This window comes from Eumetopias jubatus, unplaced genomic scaffold, assembly GCF_037043125.1.
Source record: "Eumetopias jubatus isolate StellerSeaLion01/CBP00866 unplaced genomic scaffold, mEumJub1_p1.0 scaffold_6, whole genome shotgun sequence".
NCBI classification, from domain to species: Eukaryota; Metazoa; Chordata; class Mammalia; order Carnivora; family Otariidae; genus Eumetopias; species Eumetopias jubatus.
Genome location: NW_028274812.1, coordinates 63,109,770 through 63,119,032, shown reverse-complemented (window position 1 = coordinate 63,119,032; position 9,263 = coordinate 63,109,770). Strand labels below are relative to the sequence as shown.

At 41.6% G+C, this 9,263-nt stretch overlaps 1 protein-coding gene across 1 annotated transcript; it reads right to left on the bottom strand.

The window, feature by feature from the left end:
• Positions 1-463: 463 nt before the first annotated feature.
• Positions 464-9,048, bottom strand: NDUFAF4 (NADH:ubiquinone oxidoreductase complex assembly factor 4). Its single transcript, XM_028104280.2, has 3 exons — positions 8,852-9,048; positions 8,223-8,326; positions 464-2,543 (listed from the first exon to the last, which is right to left on the bottom strand). The coding sequence occupies exons 1-3, from the start codon at positions 8,985-8,987 to the stop codon at positions 2,256-2,258; spliced, it is 528 nt and encodes a 175-aa protein (XP_027960081.2). The 5' UTR covers positions 8,988-9,048; the 3' UTR covers positions 464-2,255.
• Positions 9,049-9,263: the final 215 nt, after the last annotated feature.

Here is a 9,263-nt window from a genome sequence, read left to right as displayed (position 1 = left end):
TTTTGAAAATAACCTATTAAGGTTTAAATCCGGGTTCCAACACTTACTAGGTAATCTTTGAAGTTTAGATCTTTGTGCTTCAATTTCCCCTGTAAAATATGGTTTATAGTACTTCTCTTCCTATTTTATTTATTTGAGAGAGAGAGAGAGAGCAGGAGAGGGGAGAGGGTCAGAGGGAGCAGATTCCCCGCTGCACAGGGAGCTTAGTGCGGGCCTTGATCCCGGCACTCGGGGATCATGACCTGAGCCGAAGGCAGTCACTTAACCAACTGAGCCACCCAGGCGCCCTAGTCATTGCTTTTAAGATGTTCTCAATTATTACCCATTTCACTTCCGAGATCACATGGCTAATGGCAATGCTGAGATCTACACCCAGGTTTTCTGAATCTAAACTCCATGCTTTCTGTGACATCACTACTACCCAAACGCTCTCCATACAATAAAGAGCAGTGAGAGACCAATAGAAGATTTGGGAAGTACTTTATTTGATCATGTGACACCATATAACAGCCAGATTTACAGAAGCCTAACCACAGTATAGATTTGAATAGGGAAGATGGCTCAGAAATAGCAGTCTTAGTAATTCAAGTACTGACCTTTATTTGATAAAGGAAAGCAGTTTTGATGACTAATTTACCAGAGTTTTAAAATGCAATTTTATACAGTTGTTTTCTTAAAAGAACTGTTTTGAGCCACAATAAACAAGATACAGTTTATTCACATAGAGAAACTGCTGCTGAAAACGTGTTTAAAAATTCCCATCTCAGTCCATTTTTCCCTTCTCAGCATTGCAAATGCTTCATTCCATCATCATGCTGAATTCCTCAGCATCTTCCAGACCATTTCCAAGGGAATCTCTGGGAAGTAGCAAATGTCTGCCTTCCTTTAGAAAGACACAGATAACCTGGAATTTTTCTTACCACATTCTCCAATGTTCCTACAACTTGCACTTTCTGCTCTTCTGAAATAAGCTTCTTTTTGGCACAGCAAAAAAAAACATGCCACGAGGAATCAGAAAACCTAGATTCTGGGCCCAGCTATGTCATAAACGAGATAATAATCCTAAACAAGTCATGAAACTTCCCCAGCCCTCTGTTCTTAACTGCAAAAAATAAGTCATATTCTTTCAGTCCTTTATTATCATTTATCCTCACAGTAACCATTAGATTTAAATAAGGCAGCATTATACTCATTTCATAGAGGAAATTCAGTCTCAAAGAGGTTACACAATCTACCCAAGATCCCACAGGTGGTAATACGACACAGCTAAACTTCGATGATCTCACTCAAGACCCTAGCACTGGTACACACTGTACTCTTTTAAGTTGGTCCAATGGATGAAGCAGTAATTTCCCAGGTCCCTTCCAATGTTCAAATTTTAAACTTCTTGCAATTTTCTCCTCTCTTTCAACCAGCATTTAAATTAGAAAACATATATATAATTCGTCACTAAATTTCCTGTACCATGGTTCTGTGATTTAACCCTTTACAATTTTCTTATATTTCTATATTAAATCCAGAGAAGTGACTGTCCCACAACTACCTGCCTCTCTGAAAGCTTTTGGATCTGTTGTCAAAACAGAGATTGCTAAAATTATGTAAATACCAATTCCTTTTTATAATTTTAAGAAGTTATTCCATACTTAAATAAAACAGTTCAAAACAAGAGAAGTCCTCGCTCTTATTCCCTGTAATAATAAAATGTACTTTCTATTGATTTTGTATCCACTTTCCTGCCTGCTTTCATTTGGGAAATACTGTTATCCTACCTCGCTGTCAAGTCTCCCTTTCCTTAACAAGAAAAGATCACAGTCCTAAGAGTTAGGAAAACTCTTACTTTCACAATTCCATAGGAAGAATAAATTAACCACCTAAATTGGACAGCGAAACTTTCAATGTTAAATGAAAGATTCAGGACATTTCCCAAGAGGCCATATGACCAGTCTAAAAGCTGATGATATGATTTGCCTAAAATTACACTTTAAGTTTTTTATCATAAATTTATATATATGCTGATTAGGCCTGCTGATATTACATACGAACATATACCTAAACCAAATTAAACTGCACAAGAAACAAAATTCATTCGATCAGCAATCCTGAAAACTCAGCAAAGCCCAATAAATAGTACGCTCTCCCAAGAAGGGAGCTTTAAACATTCATTAATTTGTATAATTTAACATGCTGAAAACGAGAAACTAAACAGGGCATGGGAACGGGGACTACATATAGGAAAAGTAATTTCAAAATTTTCTTCATTTTGATGGTATCGCTTTCTTGTCTTCAGGAGGCAAGATTCTGACTTCAAAAGTAACAAAATACTTGAGAAGGGATTTTACATCTTTCTGTTCTAGATAGTACTCTTCTGCTATTTTCTCAGCAGTCCACGTTTCCGGATAAAGTTTATGATTATTGAGAAGTGTCAATGCCTCTACAATGGATATTTTGCCTTTGGGAATGTTCTTGATACTTATCATGTTAAAGTCACCGCCTTTTGCCAATCTGAACTCCTTTGGCTCTTGACGTGTTCCACCATCTTTTACCTAGTATCAAAAACAAAAACAAGTCTTTCAAGACAAGAGAGAGAAAAGATTTGACATCTCCTTCCACGCTTCTCAAATCCCCACTACTTCAAATAAATACTACACGTGCTTCTCCAAACTACATTTTCTCATTACAATGACACATAGTTTGATGGTACTTTTGCCCCCCTGCCATTACATAACTATAGCTCAATCACCATTAAGAAATTTAGGTCGTTCTAGAAAATAACAACTGAATGTATACCATCCACTCACCACATTATTTCATGTATATTAAAGAACAACAAAGGGGCGCCTGGGTGGCTCAGTCAGTTAAGCGGCTGCCTTCGGCTCAGGTCATGATCCCAGAGTCCTGGGATCGAGCCCCACGTTGGGCTCCTTCCTCAGTGGGGAGCCTGCTTCTCCCTCTCCCTGCCACTCCATCTGCTTGTGCTCTCCCTCTCTCTATCAAATAAATAAATAAAATCTTAAAAAAAAAAACAAAAATGAATGGATTAGATTAAAACTGCTTTACAAGGGCAGAATTCTGATGCCCTGAGATCTTACTCGAAAATCTCCATTTCCTAGTTTTGTATTTCATATTCAATGCCTCCAAACACCTTAAATGAATTCAAATATTGCTAGAGATCCTGCCTTGAGAGAAAATAAACTTGTGCTTCCAATACCCAACAGACCCAAAACAACATGTGCATACCTATCTTTCCATCTGTCTGTCCCAACCAAGTGCAATCCCTGCATTGTGCTCTGTGTGTTGTTCATTACTTGGCCATGACAATCATTCCTTTTTCCTTTTTCTTTCAATTGCACCCTGCCTACTGCTGCTATTTGGTCAAAATATAAAAATGCCGTAAGTCACTACCTTTTAAAAATGCCCACCAAGGGGCACCTGGGTGGCTCAATCGTTAAGCGTCTGCCTTCGGCTCAGGTCATGATCCCAGGGTCCTGGGATCCAGCCCTGCATTGGGCTCCCTGCTCAGCGGGAAGCCTGCTTCTCCCTCTCCCACTCCCCCTGCTTGTGTTCCCTCTCTCACTGTGTCTAGGTCAAATAAATAAATAAAATCTTAAAAAAAAAAAAAATGCCCACCAAACCTGAACCAACACTTCTTTTATGGCCAGTTTCCTTCTTAGTTGAGCCTTCAAGATAATTGATATCTGTGATCTCCAATCCAGGATTAGATCTCAATGCAGAGGACAATTTTTAGGCTTTATATGACTCACGAGAGCATCTGATGCTGCTGACCACTCCAACACACCCATAATCATCTCTCCCTTTGGTTTCCATGACACTCCTCCTCCTAGGTTTCCATCTGTCTCACCAGTGGTTCCTTCTTTCTTCTTGTAGACTTGTTTTCCTTCAGCTGCCCCCTGAAGGTCAGCGTGCTCCAAATTCTGGCCCAGGCCCTCTTTTTACTGTTTACATTCTACTGAAGTAATCCCACATACCCCTTGGGCTTCATTACTACCTATATGTTAATAACTTCCAAAAGTGATCTCAAACCTAGACCTTTCTTCTTACTTACAGATCTAAATTCCCAAAAGTCTAATGGGCATCTTTACTTGGATAATCTCTACAAGCACCTCAATGGGGCACCTGGGTGGCTCAGTTGGTTGAGCATCCAACCCTTGATTTCGGCTCAGGCTGGGATCTCAGGGTTGTGAGATCCAGCCCCACACACTGGGCTCTGCACTCAGCAGGGCGTCTGCTTGAGGATTCTCTCTCACTCTCCCCCTCCCCCTGCACACGCATGTGCATACACGTTCTCTCTCTCAATAAAAAACTTTAAAAAATATTTTAAAAAATTCTTTAAATCTACAATCACCTCGGGCGCCTGGGTGGCTCAGTTGGTTAAGCGACTGCCTTTGGCTCAGGTCATGATCCTGGAGTCCCGGGATCGAGTCCCGCATCGGGCTCCCTGCTCAGCGGGGAGTCTGCTTCTCCCTCTGACCCTCTTCCCTCTCGTGCTCTCTCTGTATCTCATTCTCTCTCTCAAATAAATAAATAAAATCTATAAAAAAAAAATTTTTTTAAATCTACAATCACCTCAAAATCAACATAAAACTGAACTTAACCCTTTCCTCTGAAAATCCAATTCTATCCCCATATTCTCCATCTCCCGTGACCAGTATCACTTCCCTCCATATCCCATTCCAAAACTTAAAGCCTCTGTTATACTTGACATCTCCCTCTCCCTCACAATCAAGGACCAAATCCTGTTGATATGACTACTTCTTCTTCTTTTTTTTTTTAGATTTTATTTATTTATTTGACACAGAAAGAGAGCAAGCACAAGCAGGGGGAGCTGCAGGCAGAAGCAGAAGCAAGCTCCCCACTGAGCAGGGAGCCCAATGAGGGACCCGATCCCAGGACCCTGGGATCATGACCTGAGCCGAAGGCAGACGCTTAACCAACTGAGGTTAAGGTGCCCCTTGATAGTGACTTCTAAGTCCCTCTTAAACCCACATTCACTTCTCTCCCCGTCATGACATCACCCTAGTCCAAGCCAATGAATCTTGTGGGAAGGGCTACAAAAGCCTCCCAGATGGTGTCCTGTGACTGAATGAAATGCATTTTGTTCCCTCCCAGCCCATTCTGAAGCCAATCTGATGTGAAACTCTTCAAAGACTTCCCACTGTCCTCAAGATAAAATGCAAATTCCTTAGCACAACAAATACGGACCTTCCTGACTGGGTCCCTATTACCTCCATCCTACCCCATTTCTCCCAAACGTATTGTCAGGCTCTCCCCTGACTGTAATGAACTCTTCTCAGAGGCATCACACACTCCTACCTTTACACTGTTAACTTTGATTTGAAACACTCTTCCCAACTTCTTCACTTTCCAAAACTCAAAGCCTCTCTTAACTTTACATCCCCAGGTAGTCCTTCTACTCCATATCTACCTTAATTCAAATTTCCCTTCTGATGAACATTAAATACTGAAATTATGACACTCAGAAAAACTTGATAAAATTCAACATCCTCTTTTGATTAAGACTCTTAGCAAATTAAAAATAAAAGTCTCAAATGTGATAGAGGTATTTTTTAATCAGAAACCTTACCATTTTATTGTAATTAATGCTGAAACAGCAGAGGCACCCTGTGTGAAGGAAGAGGGCAGAATACCAGCTTTCACTGCTATGCTAACGCTACACATAAAAGTAATATAAATATGAGAAAGGAAAACTGTAATTCTATGCTGATGATAGTATCTTCAGAGAAATAACAGAATCAACTGTAAAACCAATAATAACTTCGCAATGCGGGTAGCTGCAATACAAAAATCACTCACTTTTTGACACACTGGCAATTAATAGTTTAAAAACTTAGGGTGAAAAAAGATCCCACAGTAACAGCTTTCCCTCTATCCCCCAAAGATTCAGTAATACAAAGATGCTAATTCTCAAATTAATCTACACATTCCAATTACACTCAGAATCCAAACCAGACTTATTAAAGAACGGGACAATTTGAGGGGTGCCTGGGTGGCTCAGTCAGTTAAGCATTTGACTCTTTGATTTCGGCTCAGGTCAGGATCTCAGGGTTGTGAGATGAGCCTTGCATAGAGCTCTGCACTCAGGGGGGAGTCTGATTGAGAAATGCCACCCCCAAGCTCCCCCACACAGCACCCCCCGCCACCCTGCGCTTAAGCACACGCATGCGTGCTCTCAAATAATTATCTTTTTTTAAAGATTTTTTTTTTTTAAGATTTTATTTATTTGACAGAGAGAGACACAGCGAGAGAGGGAACCCAAGCAGGGGGAGTGGGAGAGGGAGAAGCGGGCTTCCCGCGGAGCAGGGAGCCCAATGCGGGGCTCGATCCCAGGACCCCGGGACCATGACCTGAGCCGAAGGCAGATGCTTAACGACTGAGCCAACCAGGTGCCCCTCAAATAAATAAATCTTTTTAATTAACTAATTAAAGAACCTGACAATGTGATTCTCAAGTTCATCTGCAGGGGAAAAAAAAGTGTGACAAGAGCCATGAAACTTTTGGGGAAAAAGATATCAAGACACATTACAAAGCTCCATTAATTAATATAATATGATCCTAGTGTTAAAATAGAAAAATAACTAGAACTGATGAATCCATAAACAGACTTGTATGTATTAGCATTTTAAGTGAGTGGAGAAAAGACTGGGTTATTCAATAAATTGTATTTAGACAACTGACCATCTAGGAGAAAAGATCTCCACACACCAAACACTACATTTATTGCCAAATAAAGACTTTAATATAAAATATACAGTCATAAAAGTACTGAAAGAAAATACAGAAAACCGTTTTCATGTTAGAGTTGAGTCCAGACTTCCAATACCATGAAGAACAAAAAGGCCAACATATTTGACGGAATTCTGAACAGCATTAAGTTAAAAAGCCACGCAAAAACAAATTATTTGACATGATACCACTAATGTCTATAGAGACATCACAAATCATTAAGAAAACTAGGAACTACCCAAAAGAGAAAAGGGGACAAAACATAAACAGGTACTTCAACTTTTTCATTGTCGTTCCCCCATGCGTCTTTTCAGACTTTTCCTAATAACCCCCATAAAATTTTAATACCACTGTGTATCTCTCCATGTATTGTATCTATGTAACTATATTTGTAAAAACTGTTAAATTTTTTTCACTCCCCAAGGGCCAATTTTTGAATGCATGATTTAGTATAGCATGAGAAACAACAGTTGGAAGTATTATTCAACACCTGTTATTGATGGAAGTATTCTCAACACAAAGAACATGAACAGCAACACTTCTTTTTTATGGGAACATCTGGTGATAAATGAACCCTATAATTGCTATTATACGCAACAACTCACAAACCTTATTTTACATGAACTTTATTTCACTTATCTAATGAAAATTATATTAATAACTCTATCTGTGCAAACAGTATTGCCTATGTAGACAGAGTACCAGAGAACTTTAGAATGGAAAGCAATCTGGGAGTTGTCATTGGCACTTCTCTCTCCTTTAATCAAACTCTTCCCCCTACTTAGAACCTGCCTGCCCCAACAAACTCATCTAGTTAACTCTGACTCATCCTTCAGGCTGGGGCTTAGATGTCACTTTCTCAGAAGCCACCCCATCCAATCACAAACAGGTCCCTCTACTTGTCCTTCACAGATGTATCAGTAATTATGTACTTATGGTTGCTCATCTGTTTAATCTGTGTCCCTCACAATATTCTAAGCACTGAGAGCAAAGAGTAGGTCTGCTTTGTTCATAACTATATACAAAGCACTTGTGCGTGGTGTTTATATACAGATTTACATATAGGTTCTGATTCCCAGTGTATTCCGTCATCTCCCAATTTTTACATTTCCTAACTGAATATATCTTTAAAAAACAAACACAAACACCAACAACACAACACTAAAGGAATCCCTCAGATTAGAACAAAACACTGAAGGATAAGAAAATAGTATTAAAGCCTTCCTTTGGTGATTCAAATGACAACCACTAGAAGTACTTTATCAAATCCTATAAATTGTGAAATAATATCACCACTATGCTTAAGTTTTGCCAATGCACTGTAATCTGGTCACAACTACACTGACAGTTTTAAACGTGCAGAGCACTCACTCTCTTTTACTACCTACCACACTTCTCTTAATCGTTTTCCTGGAGCACAAAAAAGTTAAATTACTTATCTGAATTAAAACACACACTACCTGCACAGAAGACACCGGATCTTTGGAATCAACATACACATCTTTTAGTAACGACAGCAGTTTGTCATCTTTTCTAGCAATTTCTCCCTTAATTTCTGGATGGCCTATGGAAAGAAAAAGAATGTCACGATATTAAAACCAAAGAAAATTTCCACTAAGATCCTAACACAACGCAAGACAGCCACTTCTAATTTTTTGTTTAATAAACAATCACTCGGACAATACGGGAAGTATTGTACATGTCAATCAAAATGCTAGGTCGGGCTCGGCGTCCATCGTTCTGTGAAGACACCCATAGTGCACCTTCCGAAGAACATGAGGCCTTCCATTTTGGGATTCCCTGCAGCAAGTCGGTGGTAGACAGTAAAGATAAGAGCCTCGAAGGGCCGGGACAATTGGGGCAGCGGCCGCCGTCTCCGGAACTATCAAGTGGGCTGAGCCGTCACTCCACCGCAGGCGCACTGGGACTCTCTCAATGTCACGGCCTGGGGGCTCCACCTCGCCGCGCTCGGCTGACGGGTCATTGCCGCCGACCCTGGTCACCCCTGCCACGGGACCAAGACCCCCCGGCGTCCAGCCCGCCCCGGGAGCCCGCGCGCGGAGTTCCGACGTGCCCTTGCACCACTTACAGCTCATCTGCTCTCGCAGGAGGCTCTTGGTGGAGGGGTGCCTGGGAGCGGGAGAGGGCTTCATCTTGCTGATTTCCCGTTCCGCCCGGTTCTCTAGGTTGAAATTCCTGATTGCGCGAGACACCGAGGCCCCCATCTCCTTACAACATGACGTCCTCTGCTTCACCCTGCACGTGGGAAAACACCGGCGCTGGCGACCTCCGGGACGCATCGAGCATGCGCACCGTGGGGTCGACCCGGCTACACGCCGGAAAATGTGCGCTAAATGCGCGCGGCTCGCCCCCTAGCGGTCGGGAGGGCGCACGCCGCGTCTCCGCCCTGAGTGTGTCAAAGGGAGCGCCTCCCTTGTGGGCGCGAGGTTTGCGCCCAATTTTGGTTGCTTCCCGCGAGAGGAGGCGGGGCTTAGGCTCCG